The sequence below is a fragment of the Melanotaenia boesemani genome (genome assembly GCF_017639745.1).
Source record: "Melanotaenia boesemani isolate fMelBoe1 chromosome 2 unlocalized genomic scaffold, fMelBoe1.pri SUPER_2_unloc_4, whole genome shotgun sequence".
Lineage (NCBI taxonomy): Eukaryota > Metazoa > Chordata > Actinopteri > Atheriniformes > Melanotaeniidae > Melanotaenia > Melanotaenia boesemani.
Window position 1 is genome coordinate 182,215 of NW_024580585.1, and position 21,064 is coordinate 203,278.

Consider the following 21,064-nt stretch of genomic DNA (forward strand, 5'->3'; position numbering starts at 1 on the left):
TCCTCTGCCGTTGTTTTGCTCCCTGGTCCGCTGCCATATTTTTCTCCTGGCGGACTATGTGCAACTCTCAGCAGAGATAAAAAAAAGAAAACGATGTCTCACTCTGTGGTTTTTTTCCCCCTCTTTGGCATGTGCATTGTGCAACTCTCAGCAGAGATAGGATTAGAAGACGATGTCTCACTCTGTAGGTTTTCTTTTTTTTTTTGTCAAAAATAGTCGACGGCTAAATTCGTTGTCGACTATTTTTATTGTCGGCTATTGCCGACATCGTTGACTAATTGTTGCAGCCCTAGTTCACAGAATCATCCACAGACCTGTTGGCTTTGTAGGCAAACTGCAGTGGGTCCAGGAGAGGGTCAGTGATTGCTTTCAGGTGGGACAACACAAGGCGCTCAAATTACTTCAGACCGGCTTCCGACTTCCTGACAGGTCAGGACAGAATTGAAATGCAGAAATAAATGTGAAAATAAAAGTTGTCTAGGCTGCCCAGCAGGTCCACAGAGCACAGAGCGCAGAACAGCCAAAACTGACAGAGCAGCGGCCAACTCAGACCAGAGCAGAGGGGCCCCCAGACCGGAGCCCCCCAGCATGACGGGGCAGGGGCACCGGGCAGCCCAACCCTCCAAACCACGAAACCACCCAGAAACCCCGAATTTGACTCAGTCAATGTACACTGCAAGCCCTACAAGGCTGAGCAACACCAGTTTCAAGAACATGCACATGCACAAAATGCCAGCAAAAAAGACAAGCATTCAATGTACAAGTATTGCCATTGGACAGAAAGCTATACTTTGAGCTAGAAGACTGAAACTTTCATGAAAGGCCAGTGAGCGTGTGACATCAATTTCAGCTTGATATCTGTAAAAAATGACCAAGTTATGACCTCTGTCCACAAACCCACCCTGACCTCCAATGTTAAAGTATTGGAAGTGGAGACTTTTTTTCAAACCGCCAAAACTCCACCATACTTCATGCTAGAGTGCTCAAATTTGGACCACTTGTCAATTGTGCTTGAAGTTTAAAGCAAATCAGAGAAACTTGAATTTTTCATGCCACGATAGGCTTTACTACTTGGTCAACAAATAGTGAAAAATTCAAGTTTCTCCAATTGTCACCATTTTTGGTCGGTGTGAGTTTGTGGACAGAGGCTATAAGTCAGTCATACTTTGTCCTAAAGAGCTGAAACTTGCTAGTTCTGTTCATCTATGTGCAATGAGTGTGTCCTGTGAGTTTCAGATTGATATCTCCATTTATTTATATTAAATGTAGTTATCCATCTTTCTGGAGTACCAGGGCACAAGCTGGACTTAGTGCTATGCATATCTCAGCCATGTTTTGTCCTAGAAGGCTGAAACGTCTTGGCTGTATTAATCTAAGCCCACTGGGTAGGTCCTGTAAAATTCAATGTCTTCAAAAATGACCGAGTTATGGCCTCTGTCCACAAACCCATACTAACATTCAATGTTAAGTATTGGAAGTGGACATTTTTTTAAAAAGCCATAACTCCAGAATAGTTTATGCTAGAGGGCTGATATTTGGACCAGTTGTCCTTTGTGGCCCACCCTTTTCGCGTTCCAAGTTTAAATCAGATTGGACAAACCTGAATTTTTCACCCTGGCACAATGATGAGTGGACTTGGTCAGCAAAAGGTGAAAAATTCAACTTTGTCCAATTATCATCGGTTTTAGTAGACTTGATGCCAGGGCCTTAGAGAACACACAGTTCAATTTTCAACATGATATCATAAAGTTGACCATTTACAACACATTGGAGGACAGTATGGTTTTGGGTTGAGTTCAGTATGGACAGAGGTCATGCTTAGTCCCAGAGCTGAAACTCACTGGGTCTACTCATCTACGTCCAATGAGTGTGTCCTGCTTGATATCTATAAAAATGACCGAGTTATGACCTCTGTCCACAAACACACATGACCTCCAATGTTACAGTGTTGTAAGTGGACAACACCCTGCTTCTGGGCTGAGGGTGTAACTTTCATACTACAGCTTTGTGCTTTCCCTGGGGACCCCACCTTTCAATTTCAGCATGATGGCTAAAGGTTTATTGAAGTTGGAGGTGAATCAGCCTTTTTGGAATTTTGTCTCAATACTAGAGCATAACATATGCAGTGCATGTTTGGAGTACCAGAGGCACAAATGTTCTGGAGGACCGGGTGTTCAAACTGATAAATAGTTTAATTTTCTCCCCTTTAAATGTTTCAAAGTGTTTCCTTGTGGAGAACCAGGGGGAATAAACTGGACTTTATGCAATTCTCCACTAAATTTACATTATTAAAAGTGTTTTGTTCTGGAGTGCCAGGGGAACAAATGGTACAAGATGCAATTCTTCCCTCTTTTTATTTTTATCAAAATGTTTATTTCTGGAGTACCAGGGGCACAATGAATCTAGAGTATCAGGAACACAAAATGATATTTATAGCAGTAATCCACACACTTGGACTTGGACTTAGTGCTATTCATATCTCAGCCATGCTTTGTCCTAGAAGGCTGAAACTTCGTGGCTGTATTAATCTGAAATGACCGAGTTATGGCTTCTGTCCACAAGCATATACTGACCTCCAATGTTAAAGTATTGTAAGTGGAAACTTTTTATCAAATAGCCATAACACCAGCATAGATCATGCTAGAATAATGAAACTTCTTAGCCATATTCATCTAAGTCTGATGAGTATGTCCTGTGAATCCAGCTTACTATCTGCAGGGATGACCAAGTTATGACCTCTGTCCACTTCCCCACCCAACAGCTTTCAACACTTTCAATACTTGGACGTTGGTGTGGGTTTGTGGACACTGGCCATAACTCAGTCATACTTTGTCCTAGAGAGCTGAAATTAACTGACTCTATTCATCTAAGCCCATTGACTAAGGCCAGTGAATTCCAGCTTGATATGACTGAGTTATGGCCTATGACCAGAAACCCATACTGACTTTCAATGTTAAAGTGTTGTAAGTCGACACTTTTATTCAAACATCCATAACTCCAGCATAGTTCATGAAAGAGGCCTGAAATTTGAACATGGGGATTCTAGTGACATGCCCAAAAAGCGTGCAAAGTTTGGAGTAAGTCAGAGAAGGCACGTAATTCCAGTAAAGGCCAGTAATTCCATGGACGGGGTGAGGAAGGCTGGAACCAAATGTGCAGAAGTTGTTTAAAACACAAAATAAGAAACAAACAACGTGCACCAACACACCAAGGCAGCCTTCGTTGGCGCCATCTTGGACAAATGTTTGATGAGCAGCTTAAAAGCTTCTATCAAAGATAATAAGCTGTATATCTTAGATAAACAGTCAAAGACATTCATTCTGGGAGCTGCCCAGTCAATCCAGTCTGATCTAATCACACAGTGGTTATGAGTGCCTTGCTCCAGAGTACTTCAGCAGGGAGGGAGAGCTTCATGAAGGTGTTGGTGAGAGCTTCCTAAAAGCTGAAAGCAGCTTCTCCATGTGACAGAATGTGATGTGATTCTTCCTGATTCCTCCACAGAGTGGACCAGCAGAGCTCAGAGCTTCCCAGTGGTCAGTCTGCCCAGCAGCATCAAACACAGCTGGACTCCATATTTATGGTTTGTACATGTACAACAACTACTTTTCCATCTCTTCTGTCCACATCATCTCCATGCTGACCTTTGTAGACCAGTGGATTGTCAGTGTGTCCAACATGGATCTGATGTTTGGCTCCATGATTTCAGTCTGATTGTGTCCTTCATATCGTTTCTCTTCCAGCTGCTGGAGGACAACATGATCACTTTCATGAAGAAGGAGCTGAAGAAGTTCCAGAAGCTTCTGAGTCCAGATTACCCAGAATGCTCAGTGTTGGAGGGTGAGGATGAGGAGCAGAGGAAGAGCAGCAGAGAGGCGTTAGTGAAGATCACAGTGGACTTCCTGAGGAGGATGAAGCAGGAGGAGCTGGCTGAGCGTCTTCAGAGCAGTAAGAGGACTTTTCTAAAGATTGAAGCTGCTGGATAAATGACACATTTACTGATGTCTCAACACATGAACATCACATATTCACATCCTCATTCCTCAGAGGCTTCAAATCTTTACTGACTCTTCTTATTTCTTCTTTTCTTTCAGAACTTCTGGCTGCAGCTTGTCAACGTACATTAAAATGTGGTCTGAAGAAGAAGTTCCAGTGTGTGTTTGAGGGGATTGCTAAAGCAGGAAACCCAACCCTTCTGAACCAGATCTACACAGAGCTCTACATCACAGAGGGAGGGACTGCAGAGGTCAATGATGAACATGAGGTCAGACAGATTGAAACAGCATCCAGGAAACCAGGCAGACCAGAAACAACTATCAGACAAGAAGACATCTTTAAAGTCCCACCTGGACGAGATGAACCAATCAGAACAGTGATGACAAAGGGAGTGGCTGGCATTGGGAAAACTGTCTTAACACAGAAGTTCACTCTGGACTGGGCTGAAGACAAAGCCAACCAGGACATCCAGTTGACATTTCCACTGACTTTCAGAGAGCTGAATGTGCTGAAAGAGAAAAAGTTCAGCTTGGTGGAACTTGTTCATCACTTCTTTACTGAAACCAAAGAAGCAGGAATCTGCAGCTTTGAAGAGTTCCAGGTTGTCTTCATCTTGGACGGTCTGGATGAGAGTCGACTTCCTCTGGACTTCCACAACAATGAGACCCTGACTGATGTTACAGAGTCCACCTCAGTGGATGTGCTGCTGACTAACCTCATCAGGGGGAAACTGCTTCCCTCTGCTCGCCTCTGGATAACCACACGACCTGCAGCAGCCAATCAGATCCCTCCTGACTGTGTTGGCATGGTGACAGAGGTCAGAGGGTTCACTGACCCACAGAAGGAGGAGTACTTCAGGAAGAGGTTCAGAGATGCGGAGCAGGCCAGCAGGATCATCTCCCACATGAAGACATCACGAAGCCTCCACATCATGTGCCACATCCCAGTCTTCTGCTGGATCACTGCTACAGTTCTGGAGGATGTGCTGAAAACCAGAGAGGGAGGAGAGCTGCCCAAGACCCTGACTGAGATGTACATCCACTTCCTGGTGGTCCAGACCAAAGTTAAGAAGATCAAGTATGATGGAGGAGCTAAGACAGATCCACACTGGAGTCCAGAGAGCAGGAAGATGATTGAGTCTCTGGGAAAACTGGCTTTTGATCAGCTGCAGAAAGGAAACCTGATCTTCTATGAATCAGACCTGACAGAGTGTGGCATTGATATCACAGCAGCCTCAGTTTACTCAGGAGTGTTCACACAGATCTTTAAAGAGGAGAGAGGACTGTACCAGGAGAAGCTGTTCAGCTTCGTCCATCTGAGTGTTCAGGAGTTTCTGGCTGCTCTTCATGTCCGTCTGACCATCATCAAGTCTGGAGTCAACCTGATGGAAGATGAACAAACAGTATCTGTTTATTTAAATGAACCAGATCTACAAAGTCTCCATCAAAGAGCTGTGGACGAGGCCTTAGAGAGTCCAAATGGACACCTGGACTTGTTCCTCCGCTTCCTCCTGGGTCTTGAACTGCAGGCAAATCAGAGTCTCCTACGAGGCCTGATGACACAGACAGGAAGTAGTTTACAGACCAATCAGGAAACAGTCCAGTACATCAAGAAGAAGATCAGTGAGAATGTGTCTGCAGAGAGAAGCATCAATCTGTTCCACTGTCTGAATGAACTGAATGATCGTTCTCTAGAGGAGGAGATCCATCAGTTCCTGAGATCAGGACGTCTCTCCACAGATGAACTGTCTCCTGCTCAGTGGTCAGCTCTGGCCTTCATCTTACTGTCATCAGAAGAAGATCTGGAGGTGTTTGACCTGCAGAAATACTGTCCTTCAGAGGAGGTTCTTCTGAGGCTGCTGCCAGTGGTCAAAGCCTCCAACAAAGCTCTGTAAGTACATACACACGTGGACAAAATTGTTGGTGCCCTTTGGCTAATGAAAGAAAAATTCACAATGGTCACAAAAATAACTTAAATCTGTCTAAAGTAATATTAAATAAAAATTCTATGAAATTTAACCAATAAAAGCCAGACATTGATTTTTAACCATGCTTCAACATAATTATTTAAAATAATAAACTCATGAAACAGGCCTGAACAAACATGATGGTACGTTTAAGTTAGTATTTAGTTGCATAACCTTTTAAGGCAATCACTGCAAATAAAACGATTCTTGAAACTGTCAATGAGACTTCTGCACCTCTCAGTAGGTATTTTGGACCATTCCTCATAAGCAAACTGCTCCAGCTGTCTCACGTTTGAAGGGTGCCTTTTCCAGATGGCATGTTTCAGTTCCTTCCAAAGATGCTCAATAGGATTTAGGTCAGGGCTCATAGGAGGCCACTTTAGAATAGTCCAGTGTTTTCCTCTTAACCATTCTTGGGTGTTTTTAGTTGTGTGTTTTGTGTCATTGTCCTGTTGCAAGACCTGCGACTGAGACCAAGCTTTCTGACACTGGCCAGCACATTTCTCTGTAGAATCCCTTGATAGTCTCAAGATTTCATTGTACCCTGCACAGATTTAAGACACCCTGTGCCAGATGCAGCAAAGCAGCCCCAGAACATAACAGTGCCTCCTCCATGTTTCACAGTAGGGACGGTATTCTTTTCTTCATATGCTTCATTTTTCCGTCTGGAAACATGGAGCTGATGTGCCTTGGCAAAAAGTTCCATTTTTGTCTCATCTGTCCATAGGACATTCTCCCAGATGCTTGGTGACTTGTCAACATGTAGTTTGGCAAGTTCCAATCTGGCGTTTTTATGATTTTATGATTTCAACAATGGTGTCCTCCTTGGTCGTCTCCAATTAAGTCCATTTTGGCTCAAACAACAACGGATGGTGCGATCTGACACTGATGTTCCTTGAGCTTGAAGTTCTTCTTTAATCTCTTTTTAAGTTTTTCTGGGCTCTTTTGTTACCATTCGTATGATCCGTCTCTTTGATTTGTCATCAATGTCCTCCTGTGGCCACGTCCAGGGAGGTTCGGTACAGTCTCATTAATCTTAAATTTCAGAATAATATGTGCAACTGTAGTCACAGGAATATCAAGCTGCTTGGACATGGTCTTATAGCCTTTACCTTTAACATGCTTGTCTATAATTTTCTTTCTAATCTCCTGAGACAACTCTTTCCTTTGCTTCCTCTGGTCCATGTTGAGTGTGGTACACACCATGTCACCAAACAGCACAGTGACTACCTGTAGCCTATATATAGGCCCACTGACTGATTACAAGATTGTAGAAACCTGTGATGCTAATTAGTGGACACACCTTGGATTAACATAATTTTTGTCCAGGCCTGTTTCATGAGTTTATTTTTTAAATAATTCTGTTTAAACATGGTTGAAAAGCAGTGTCTGGCTTTCATTGGTTAAATTTCATAGAATTTTTATTTATTATTACTTTTGTCAGATTCAAGTTATTTCTGTGACCATTGCAAATTTTGCTTTCATTAACCAAAGGGTACCAACAATTTTGTCCACGTGTGTATATAGCAGGATGTGGATAAATATACTGCTGCTCGTGTAAGGGTACATCATGGGACAAATTATTACTTGTCTTATTATTTCCTCTTCAGACTGAGCAGCTGTTCCCTCTCAGATGAAGGATGTTCAGCTCTTTCCTCAGCTCTCAGCTCTCAGTCCTCCAGACTGAAGGAACTGGACCTGAGAATCAAGGACTCAGGACTGAAGAAGCTGTGTGATGGACTGGAAAACTGGAAACTGGAAACTCTCAGGTCAGGTTTCTCTGCTGCTCGCACATGTTTTTCCTCTATTTCATCTTCAAACATCTCTGTGATGGAATAATCTGCAATGTTTTCAAACCTACTTTGAAATATTCTGAATGAAATATGTAAGGGATAAAGCCTGACGAGGTGTCCATTATCATAAATTAATGCACGACGCAGAGTTTTTACCGGTAAAATCCAACGTTTTTCACAAGAAGTGGCTGAGTGGACTATTTCGTTGTGACACGTTGCCAAGGTAACTGGCTCTGCCACAGAACCTGTAGCTCAGTTGGCCGCAGCTTTTGTATTAGACCTGATCAGTGGAGAGAAGGGAGATGATTGCTAAATGTTATGTTACGTGTCACAAAAAGTCATTTCAGAGGGTGGGTGCAGCTCTTATAGCTTGTGTGTGTCCAGAGGATGATGCGACATGTTGTTTTAAACAGTGATAGTCCACAGATAGTTTCCTAAATCGTTTTTATTGCAAGAAATATTATCCACCATTCACTCTACAATAAATGTGTATCAAGCAAGTAAGTCTATCCTAAATTGTTTTTATTATGTTATCCACCATTCACTCTGTATCAAGTATGTAAGTAAGGTAATCAAAATAGAAAGACAGGCGATGACTTATTTAAAATTAAATGCAACATTGCCATTAATCGTGACATTTCATAAAGATACTGGCATGTCCATAGTAGCGTTTGAAGGACAGATATTTAACGTTTCTGGACCCTGACCACTGCTGGTTAGGATGTTGCAGTACGAAAAAATGTTGCTCCATTCTCGTCTCTCCTGGACTGAAGGAGCCCAATAAGCCTGCACCTGCTTTCACAGCAATGCGACATCACAGACATGATCTGGCGGGTCTGCAGCCCGGCGTCTGAGTTTCTGTTGGCAAGGCAAGGCAGTTTATTTGTATTTCATGTACAGAACAATTCAAAAGTGCTTTACATAAAACAAAGGCATTACAGATATTTAGAAATAGTAAAAATCAACTACACATAATTACAATAAAACATTAAATTACATTAAAATTGTTAAAAGCAAGATAAGTTAAAAAGTTACTGTGCAGATTTCATGCATAGGTGCATGAGTAAAGAATTGTTTTTAACCTGGATTTGTAAATGATCAGAAGGGTTTTAAAATATATTCTGTGACTGACTGGAAGCCAGTGTAAAGATTTTAAAACTGGTGTGATGTGTTCAGATCTCTTAGTCCTGGTTAAAACTCTAGCAGCAGCATTTTGGATGTGCTGCAGATGTTTAATGCTCTTTTTAGGAAGTCCTGTTAAAAGACCATTACAGTCATCCAGCCTACTGGAGACGAATGCATGGATGACTTTCTCTTGGTCTTTCTGGGAGACTAAATTTTTAATTCTGTTGATGTTTCTGAGCTGGTAAAAAGCTTCTTAGTGAAGCTTTGATGTGACTGCTGAACGTCAGGTCTGAGTCTATCAACACTCCAAGGTTACGAACTTGGTCGGTGATTTTAAGAGACCGAGTCTCCAGGTGTTTACCAATGCTGACCTTCTTCTCTTTGCTACCAAACAGAATGATCTCAGTTTTGTCTTCATTTAATTGTAGGAAATTCTCCTTCATCCAGGTGTTTATTTGCTCCAGACACTGACACAATAAGTCTATTGGGCTGCAGTCATCTGGTGACAGAGAAACATAAAGTTTTGTATCATCAGCATAACTTTGATAATTAATGCTATAGTTCTGTAATATTTGACCCAAAGGGAGCATATACAAGTTGAACAGAAGAGGTCCAAGGACTGACCCCTGGGGGACTCCACAAGTCATGGCCACTCGCTCAGATTCATAGCTGCCGATCGTAACAAAATAACTCCGGCCTTCTAAATAGGACCTGAACCAGTTAAGGATCACTCCAGAAAGTCCAACCCAGTTTTCCAGCCTGTGCAACAGGATTCTGTGATCTACAGTATCAAACGCAGCACTGAGGTCCAACAGAACCAGGACTGATACTAGACCAGAATCAGAGTCTGGAAGCCGGACAGGACACCTTGTGGTGGAGATGTGTACTGCAGCCCTGCTCAGTAGTTTTTCCTTAGCTTCAGTAGCAGCAGTAGCAGAGTGAGTTAACAGTTAGTGAGACAATTAAACTTGTGCAGCGTGAATTGACCGTGCGTTCATGAATAACTTTGATGGAGATACCAGACAGATCGAGTGTTCCTTATTTTCTCATAATTATTGTAAATATAACATATATGCGATTCAATGTCCTTTCCGGTATTCTGTAAGCAGCTAATCATGTCCTTGTTAGCAGGCTATTAGCATGTAGCTGTATGCAGGTGTGACGGAAGAAAGTAGCTAATCGCCACGCCTATGTATATTTGAGTTAATATTGTGGATTCCTCCTCTTTAGTTTAGTCCTTCAAGGAACTGTGTAAAGCTTTTTTTAATTCGGTCTCAATATGTGTTCTGTTGCAGACCACACATACATACACCTCCAAGCTCAACTACTTCACGCTCATGTTCTGTACATCTATGTTGGTGAATAAAACGAGTTGACCAATTCATATTGTTACCACCTCAACCAGCGTTACAGCTTAATGTGGAAACCCTTTGCCACAATCAGTATTCAACCTAATGTCATTTAACACTTTGACTAGAGCTGTTTCAGTGCTGTGATGAGGTCAGAAGCTGGACTGAAATTTATCAAGATTTCAACTTTCATTTAAAAAGTCATTAAGCTGGTGAAATACAACTTTTTCAATAATCTTGGAAATAAAAGAGAGGTTAGAGACAGGTCTATAGTTGTTCATTATAGAGGCGTCTAGAGTCCTTTTCTTTAGGAGTGGCTTAATAGCAGCGATCTTTAGTGACTTGGGAAAAATGCCTGATACCAGTGAGCTGTTAACTATCAGTAGGAGATCACTTTCTACTGAGGTAAAAACTGTTTTTAAAAAGTCGGATGGTATCATATCTAGAGTGCATGTTGTTGTTTTCAAATGCCAAACTGTTTCTTGTAGGATTTTTAAATCAACCATTTTAAATTGCGACATAACATCAGAATTATTTCCGGGGTTTAGACACAGACTACTTTTCTTGTGTGACTGTGTGGAATTATTTTTTTGGCTAAAAAAGTTGGCAAATTGATCACATTTCTCAGTGGAAAGGAGCTCTGGGCTTATCTGTATAGGAGGATTAGTAAGTTTTTCAATCATAGCAAACAGAGTGCGAGAATTGTTGACATTCCTGTTAATCATTTCAGATAAATGCAGCTCTCTGGCCTTGCACAGCTCATTGTTATAGTTACGCAGGCTTTGTTTGTACAGCTCATAGTGAATTTAAAGTTTATTTTTCTGCCATTTCCGCTCAGTTTTTCTGCATTCTCTTTTTAGGCTGGTAACCACAGTGGTGTTTCTCCATGGTGTCTTCTGTTTGCTCAAAGTGCTCCTGATTCTTATCGGTGCATCAGCATCCAATACATTCAAGATTTTCAGATTGAAATTATCCAGGAGTCCATCAACTGACTCTGCACTGGTTGTTGGTAACATAGCTATGGCCTCCATAAACTTAGCACTTGTTCTTTCATTTATGTACCTCTTCCTAACCGAGATGCAGGTTGGTTGGACATTCTGAGTGATCAGTAAATCAAACAAAGTACAAAAATGGTCTGACAAGGCCGAGTCAGGACCGCAACAGAAGAAATATCAACACCCTTTGAAATAACCAGGTCCAGAATGTGGCCTCGAATGTGCGTCGGTTCTTTTAGATGTTGCCACAAGCCAAAATCACCAGTTAAGATAAAATGGTTAAAATCAGTAGAGGTAGCCAACAATAATTCAGAAAATTCATCAATAAAATTTACACAGTGTCCTGGACTGTCTGTAGATGATTACAAATAGGATTTTAGGAATGCCCCTTAAAATGAAACTAAGATATTAAAAAGAAGTAAAATCACCAAATGAAATCTTTTACACTGGAATGAATCTTTAAATAAGGCAGCTTCTCCTCCCCCTTTCCTCCCGTTTCAACATTTATTCATAAAACTAAAATGAGGGGGTGCTGTTTCATTAGGAACTGTAGCACTTGTGTCTTCTGTTAACCATGTTTCTGTCAGAAAAAGAAAATCTAAACTGTGAGAAATGATGAAGTCATTAACTAACAGTGACTTGTTGGACAGAGATCTAACATTAGGTACAGCAGCTTTATGAAGTTTACACTGGTCTCTGTTGTTTTCAGAGTTATACAAGGTACAGTTAACAGATTAGATCGATTCACCCCACAAACTGACCACAAACTGACGATTCCTTATTTTATTTAACTAACACAGGAATCCTACTGGGTCCAGGCTTGATCTCAGAACAGCTGTCAGTAGTAGCAAAACTACAGCAAGGACCCTGAACGCATCATGGCATGTTATCTTTGTTGTGAATTCTGCTGCTCTGGGAACCTCCTGCACATCCTCCCGTGCCCTGCTCTGCCAGGACAGATGATCTAAGAGGAAGATGAGGAGGCGGAGCAGGGGGAGCCCTGTATTTCTTGTGTAGATGGTTGGTACTGGGATAGAGACATCCTATGAAAACGTTGGGTGATGTGGAGAAGAGGGTCGGGTGAGGGGGGAGAGCTGGAAGTTGATCGCCTCTCTGCTGTGTCCTTCGCTCTTATCTGTACACTCATGTTTGGGTTTGCTGTCCCAACAGCATGACGCAAGTGTGCACCAAGTAATTTGCATCCAGTTAGATTTGGATGCACACCATCAGGTCTGAATCGCTCCTTATAGTTCCAAAAGATTTTGAAGTTATCAATTAACTTTATCCCATGGGTGATACATGCGTTTGATAACCATGTGTTCAGGCCAAGAAGTCTACTGAAAAGTTCAATTCCTTTACCCCCCTAGGAATGGGTCCTGAAATGTAAACATGGTGTGCTGTTGCCGTGGTTATCAACTACCGTTTATTCGGCACAATAATTTACATCAGTATATATATATATATATATATATATATATATATATATATATATATATATATATATCACAATGTAAAGTGCTTTGGGTACCTTGAAAACACTTTATAAATCTAATCTATTATTATTTTTTCATTAAATTAAGTTAATCATTTTTTTTTTTTTGCAAGATTTCAGGGTTGTTCGAGATGGGTCTAAGCTTAAGCATAAGTGAAGACTTGGTTATTTTTAAAAATTCCCATCCCAAAGAGGAAGTGATGTTGATGCTTTTCAAACACTTATGGGCCAGTTGTTCAAACATAATCCTAGCGAATTTCGGTTATCGGATAGGATCAAATCTTGTTCATTTTTCAAAACGAAAATCCGGATTCGGAAATCCACTTAGATCATGTAATCCAATCCTGGTTGTTATCCAGATAAAACCCTCAGTTTGGGTTGTTCAAAACGTTTGAGTAGAATCCGGATAACTTTGATCCAAAAAAACAGGATTATCCTGATCTCAACAGAGGGCAGGATTACAAGGCGGATTTCAGAAACTGCAGTACAACCTAACAGCTGATCAAATAATAGAACTTATATTTGAACTTATATGCTTATATTTGTATTTTACACCTGACTTAACCATTACAGTGATAAAGAAGTTAACATAGAGATAGGCTGCCAATAAGCATAGTATAACAAAGCATAGTAGAATGAAATGGTAAAAAAAAAAAGAAAAAAGAAAAAAAAAAAAAAAAAAAAACTTACATTATCATGTCTCCATGAAATAAACCCCCAAACAAATTCAATAACAAACACAAATAAAATATTCAATTTTCCTTTTCATCACTGCATAATCAGAGGAGAACCTGTCAAAAAATTTAATTTCTAACAATTGCATCCCTCACTACAAGTTCCGCCTGTCCTTCATTCTGACAGAATGACAGAAGTTGGTCCGGTACTTCCACACGGTGCGTCATTAACATTGTCACAGAGAGGGAGATTCCGCCTGGTCGCAATGTTATGCAGGACAATACATGCACGTATTATGTTACATGCTCCCGGTGGCTCCACTCGCAAAGCATGCAAAACAGCTCTTCTACCTGCTGTTCTTCACATGGCCGGCAGCGAACACTGATCTAGATGCTGGAAATCCGGATTACGTGACCCTGAAAAACAGGATTTTGGATCAGAGTAATCCAATCCTATTTTGCTTTGAACAACCGGGATAAAAGTAAGCCGGATTACGTCATCCGCCGTCTTTTTTGAACAACCGGCCCTATGTAGTTTGATGGCTGAGCTGATGAATGGCAGGTCAGAGATAACAACATCCTCACACAATGCTTGCTCTACATCTAACCATGGTTCATCCAGACTGCTAGGTTTAAGCCATTTGGAGATATATTGCAGCTTGTTGTCTAAGAAATATTGAATAAAGTTGGGTAGGTCCAATCCACCTCTGTCTTTAGTCTGTTTTGAAGGTTTTAGACTGATACGTGATGGCTTGTTTTTCCATGGTGATGTTGATACCTGTGAATCCTGTGTGAATGACTGAAACCAATTAGAGGATGTTTTAGTGGGTATCATTGAAAACAGGTAGCTGACTTTAGGCAGAACCATAATTTTTATTGTGGCAACCCTCCCCGTGAATGATATGGGTAAGTGCCTTCACCATGAGAGATCATCATCTATTGTTAAGTAGCTGGACATAATTTAGCTTTGTTAGTTCTGATAGCTTGGGAAAATGTTTGTGCCTAAACATCTAATGTTTCCAGACTGTATTGTAGGATTGGGTATGCTTTGTAAGTCACAGTTAATGGTCTAGGGAGAGATGTTGGCAAACTCTGGAGGAAAAGTAATACATCATCAGCATAAAGACTTATCTTATGTTCTATATTTTTGGCATGGATTGCTTTAATATCTTTATTTTGTGTTATGGCAGCAGCTAGGGGTTCAATAAAAATAGCAAAGAGAGATGGAGAAAGCGGGCAGCCCTGTCTGGTTCCTCTCTGTAAACAGAAGATTGGAGAAGTTTGATCATTGGTCTTCACACATGCATTTGGGTTCTTATCTAATATTTTTATCCAATCTATGAAAGATGGCCCAAACCCAAATTTGTTTAATGTTGCAAATAAAAATTTCCAGTTTACTCAGTCAAAGGTTTTTTCTGTGTCTAAAGAAATGACTGTGGATTCCATATTATGTAGAGTAGAATAATCTATGATGTTAATTAATCCACACGTTTTAGTAGAGGAATGTCTACCTTTAATAAAGCCTGTTTGGTCAGGATGTATTATTAGAAGGGTTATTTTTTCTATTCTTCTGGCCAAAGCTTTGCTGATTATTTTAAGATCTACATTTATTAATGAAATTGAACGGTAACTGGATGGAAGTGTCTGGTCTTTTCCTGGTTTTAATAGTAGAGTAATATTAGCTAGGTTCACATTTGGAGGTATTTTCTGTTTTTTCTTTATTTTTAATATCATATTGTAGAAAGTGGGTGCCAGTGTTGTCCAGAATTCTTTGTAGAATTCGGCTGGGTAACCATCTGGACCTGGAGCTTTATTGTTGGGCATATGCTGGAGAGCTTCATGGAGTTCATCGACTGAAAGAGGTGAATCCAAGCTTATTTTATTTTCATGTTTTAATTTTGGAAGATTGATGTTACTAAGAAATTGGTCAATGTTCTCATCTGTTGTTTTTAGTTGTGATCTATGTAAACTTTTATAGAATTCTCTAAAAGTGTTATTTACCTTGTTAGGGCTGCGGCTGATATTTCCTTCTGGATCTTTGAGAGAGGAGATGGTTGTTTCCTCCTTGTTTGTTTTTAACTGATTAGCCAGGAACCTTCCAGATTTATTTTCATCTTCAAAGTTCCCCAAACGAAGTCTTTCCACCAAGAATTTGTGTCTGTCCAAGCATCACAAAGACCAAAATCCTTGTAGGAGCCATTTTAAGCACTTGTATTTGTTAAAACAATGGTTGCTTGTGCTCTTAATGACTTTGTGCGAATATGTACTGAGGTAAAATTTATTCATGATTCTGTGATGGAAATGTTGCCAACTGATGACCAGGAAAAACATGATCTATGGTTTAAGGCAAAAATGATGTTTCATAATGAGTTCATCTCAGAGGTACAAAAATGGGTTTCATGTGTTGAACAAAATGTGGCAACAGAGGTTGAAGACAATACATGTGATGGTATTAACCCAGATGACAGTGTTTCAAACGCTGCTGCCAAGTGCACAAGCAGGACTGGAAGCAAAGTTAGTACTGCTTCTTCTGCCAGAATTGTAGCAGAAGCAGATAGGGCTGCACTTCTTGCTCGCATGGCGTCATTAAAGGAGAAACACGCCTTGGAGGAGCAGGAACTACAGTTAAAAAGGAGAAAGGAGCAACTAGAAGTGGAGGCTCTGATAGCGGAGTCTGCAGCTAAACTTGCTGTCTTGCAAACCTTCGACACAAAAAGCCTCTCCAGGACATCTAAAACATCTAACGCTATGAATTCGTACCTGGAAAAGGGAATACTACAACAAACACCTGGAATGAGGAAGGATTCAACTGCAAAGGAGCCAGACTCTGCATGTCGGAGTAAGACACAAAGACAATTCTCTTTACCTGCCAATAGCTTACCCTTATATGGCGCACCTACACAGGATGGTCAGCGGAATGCAACTAAACTAAAAGAGGAAATTGGAGACTTCAGTGGCGGCCATGAAATCTTCTTGGACCCAGATGGATCAACAGCAACATAGGGATATCATCAAAGTGATGCAAACTCAAAATGAAATAACAAATACACTAGTAAAACAAAATCAATTGGCATCATTACCTGCAAGAGAAATTCCTTTCTTCGATGGAGACCCTCTGCAATACTTAACCTTCTTAAAAGCATTTGAACAGGCAGTGGAGGAGAAAACCAGTAAACAGGACTGCCTGTACTACTTGGAACAATTTACCCGAGGTCAGCCAAGAGAGCTTGTGCGTAGTTGTATGCACATGACACCTGAATTCGGCTATGACAAGGCAAAGCAACTTCTTCAGAGGAACTTTGGCAACAAATACAGGATTGCTGTGGCATATATGGAGAAAGCCTTACTTTGGACTGAAATAAAAACTGAAGATGTTCACAATTTACAAGCTTATGCACTCTTCTTATGCAGCTGTTGTAATGTTATGGAAGATTTGGAGTATATGCAAGAACTAGACATGCCAAGTAATATAAGGAGTATTATGGCAAAATTACCATACAAACTTAGGGAACAATGGAGAACTACAGCATATGACATCATGGAACGAACACAAAACAGAGCTTCATTCAAAGACTTGGTGAAGTTTATCGAAAGACACGTCAGAATCTTTCAACACGTATCATCTGGAATAAATAGCCTAAAGAATACTTCCAAACCAAAACCATATTCAGGACCTGGAAAAGGAGGAAAAAGCTTTGCTACAACTATTGCACCTGTGGAAACAATAGAAAGCATCAGCAGCTCAAGATCTACTCCACAATCAACAGCTTGTTTATTCTGCACACAGAATCATTTATTGGAACAGTGTCAACAGTTCACAGAACAGAAACACAGAGACAAGATGGATTTTCTGAAGAACAAGAACCTTTGCTTCGGCTGTTTGTATACCGGACATATTAGTCGGAAATGTGAGAAGCGCTTGATCTGCAGGATCTGTGGTAAAAGTCATCCAACTGCACTTCACGTTGATCAGAAAGCATCTGCAAATCAAGACGAAGAGCGTGGTAAAGAATCTAGAGCACCGCAGCTAACTGCAACTCCTGCAACTTGTGGTCATACAGGGGCCGGAAACTACCGCTGCTTACTGCCAATTCTGCCCGTCAAGGTTAAGGCATCTAAAGGAGACGAGGTAATTCATACATATGCATTCCTAGATCCTGGCAACTCAGCTACATTTTGCACAGAATACCTCATGAGAAAGCTTAACCTGGCTGGAAGGGAAACTCAATTTCTTTTGCATACCATGGGACAGGAAAGCGTGGTACCGACATTTACAGTTTCAGGATTGGAAGTATCTGCAATAAATCATAACACTTTCTATGAACTTCCAGAAACACTCACCCAAAAGAAGATGCCAGTAAATCATGATAACATTGTGACAAAAGAGGATTTGGACAAGTGGCCATATCTGTCAAAGGTCAAAAATCCCACTATTAAAGCTTCAGTGGACTTGGTAATTGGGAGCAATGCACATAAGCTGATGGAACCCTGGGAGATTATTAACAGCCATGGAAAAGGACCATATGCTATTAGGACGACACTTGGATGGGTCGTTAATGTTCCATTACAGAGTGACAGATGCAGCTTGAAGGAAGAGCGCATCACAGCTACAGTTAACAGAATTTCTGTATGCAGATTGGAGAGGATGCTAAGCGAGCAGTACAACCATGACTTCGCAGAAAGGGCGACCGAAGAAAAGGGGCTGTCACAGGAGGATGAAAGGTTTCTGGAATCTATTGGAGGTTCTGTGATACTAAAGGATCATCATTACAGCCTGAGATTACCTCTTAAGGAGGACAATGTGTCACTGCCTAATAACTTTTCCATAGCGAAGCAAAGAGTACTAGGTCTGAAAAAGAAATTCTTGAACAACGAGCAGTTTTTCAGAGAATACAGGGCATGTGTTAAAGAACTGATTGAGAAAGGCTATGCTGAAGAGGTACCTACCCGTCTATCAAGTGGTGGTAATGGAAGGGTATGGTATATACCTCATCATGGTGTTTATCACCCAAAGAAGAGAACATTGAGAGTAGTGTTTGATTGTGCTGCAACATACAAGGGAACGTCATTAAATCAGAACCTCTTACGAGGTCCTGACCTAAACAGTTCATTACTCGGAGTCCTCTTAAGATTTAGGAAGGAACCTGTAGCAGTCATGGGAGACATCCAAGCAATGTTTCACCAAGTAAAGATCCCAGAGGAAGACAGAGACTTCCTGCGGTTTCTGTGGTGGAAGGATGGAGACTTAACCAAGGAAGTTGTGGAATTCCGCATGACAGTCCATCTGTTTGGAGCCGTATCTTCCCCAAGCTGTGCCATCTATGCTTTAAGGAAAACGGCTGATGACAACATGGCGGACTTTTCGACAGAAACGGTCCAGACAGTGAAAGACAACTTCTACGTGGATGATTGCCTGAAAAGTCTATCATCAGAGAGAGAAGCTATCCAACTAATCAAACAACTGACTGCACTTTGTCAGAGGGGTGGATTTACCCTAACAAAATGGGTTAGCAATAGCCGTGTAGTATTACAGTCTCTGCCTGGGAAGCACAGGGCACAAGACTCAAAGACTTTTGACTTGGATAAGGATCAACTGCCCATCGAACGAGCTCTGGGTTTACAGTGGTGCACTGAGCCCAATTCATTCTGCTTTAAAATAGAGGTACATCAAAGATCATTGACTAGACGTGGAATGTTATCAGTGACTAGCTCTGTTTACGACCCATTTGGGTTTATAGCACCCGTCTTGCTACCAGCTAAAATCTTGCTACAGGAACTTAGCAGAAAGAAACTGGGATGGGATGAAGCTATACCTCAGGACATCTTGCAACAGTGGATCAAATGGTTAAGGGAACTGAGTGCCTTATCCAAGTTCAAAGTTGAGAGGTGTGTTAAACCACAAGGATTTGGAAACATTCTGCACGCACAGCTTCATCACTTCTCGGACGCTAGCCAGCTGGGATATGGGACAGCTACATACCTCAGATTAAAAAACAAGAAAGGAGACATCTATGTCGCATTCTTGGTAGGAAAGGCCAGAGTAACACCATTAAAGCCTGTGACCATACCCCGACTGGAATTAACTGCAGCAGTCTTGGCAGTACGTGTCGATCTGATGCTAAAAAGGGAGTTGAGGATCGTACTACAGGAGTCTGTCTTTTGGACTGACAGCACAACAGTGATCAAGTACATTAAGAATGAGGACAAACGTTTTCACACATTCGTAGCAAACAGGATAGCAGCTGTAAGAGAAGCAACCAGTATTCATCAATGGCGATATGTCACCTCTAAGGATAATCCTGCTGATGATGCATCAAGAGGCGTGAGAGCCACTGGCTTCCATAACGACTGCAGGTGGATAAAGGGTCCAAGATTCCTGTATAAGCCAGAGGAGAACTGGCCAGCCAATATAGCTGACACTCCATTGGAAGCCGATGACTTGGAGGTAAAAAGAGAAGTTGTGGTGAATGTGGTCACCACAGAAAGTTTGTCTAATGCTACAGATCATCTTATCTCCTACTTTTCCGACTGGAGGAAGCTAAAAGTAGCTGTGGCATGGTTTCTTAAGATTAAGAGCCTACTTTTGAGCATGGCTCGTCAGAGGAAAGCCTACAAAACTCCTGATAGAACCAAACAGGATATTGTTTTACCAGGAAGACGAGCCCTATCAGTGGAGGACTTAAGAAATTCTGAACTTGCCATTGTACAGTACTGTCAGCAGAAAAGATTTAAGGAGATTGTTGACTTGTCTTCTGCAAAAGGCTGTGTAAGCAGGCAAAGTACTCTCTTGAAGCTGGACCCAAGTTTACAGGATGGGCTTTTGAGAGTTGGAGGGCGACTCACTAAAGGTTCTTTACCAGAAGAAGTCAAACACCCGTTGATCTTATCAAAGGATCAGTACATCGCTACTCTCATCTTAAAGGACATTCATCAAAGGCTCGGTCATAGTGGTCATAACCACATGATATCTACACTAAGAAGGAAATATTGGGTTACAGGTGCCAATTCAGCTGTAAGACAGATCATCAGCAAATGTTGTATTTGCAGGAAGTACAAAGCTCAGACGATGATGCAGAAAATGGCAGACCTACCAAAGGAAAGAATTCTCCCAGATCTCCCGCCGTTTACTAACTTTGGCATGGATTATTTCGGACCTATAGAGATAAAAAGAGGAAGGAGTTTGGTCAAGGGATATGGCGTTATTTTTACCTGCTTGTCCAGTAGGGCGGTTCACCTGGAGGTGGCTGATTCCTTGGATACTGACGCTTGTATCAATGCTGTGCGCAGGTTTATTTCAAGGAGAGGCCAGGTTCTGCATATTCAGTCAGACAATGGAACCAACTTCATAGGAGCAGAACGGGAACTCAGAGAATCCCTGTCGTCCTTGAATCAAGCAAAGATTGCCGGAATGTTGCAACAAAAGGGCATCAAGTGGAGTTTTAATCCTCCAGCAGGATCACATCATGGTGGTGTGTGGGAACGAATAATCAGGATGGTGAAAAGGATCCTTAATTCAGTCTTTAGACAGCAAAGGCTGGATGAGGATGGATTTCATACAGTTATCTGTGAAGCAGAAGCTATTCTGAATGACCAACCCATCACCAAATTATCCGACGACCCCGGAGATCTAGAACCACTTACTCCCAACCATATTCTGCTTTTAAAAAGGAAAACCTT

General features: G+C 41.3%; 1 protein-coding gene across 1 annotated transcript in view; it reads left to right on the forward strand.

Moving 5' to 3' along the window:
* Window positions 1-3,367: 3,367 nt before the first annotated feature.
* Window positions 3,368-21,064, forward strand: part of LOC121636075 (NLR family CARD domain-containing protein 3-like) — a gene marked incomplete at its 3' end in the record, with an annotated part of 44,419 nt that continues 26,722 nt past the window's right edge. Inside the window, exons 1-4 of the mRNA XM_041979401.1 lie at window positions 3,368-3,424; window positions 3,521-3,580; window positions 3,741-3,945; window positions 4,092-5,883. Of these exons, the coding sequence (XP_041835335.1) occupies window positions 3,368-3,424; window positions 3,521-3,580; window positions 3,741-3,945; window positions 4,092-5,883 (2,114 nt within the window). The remainder of the gene's footprint in view (window positions 3,425-3,520; window positions 3,581-3,740; window positions 3,946-4,091; window positions 5,884-21,064) is intronic.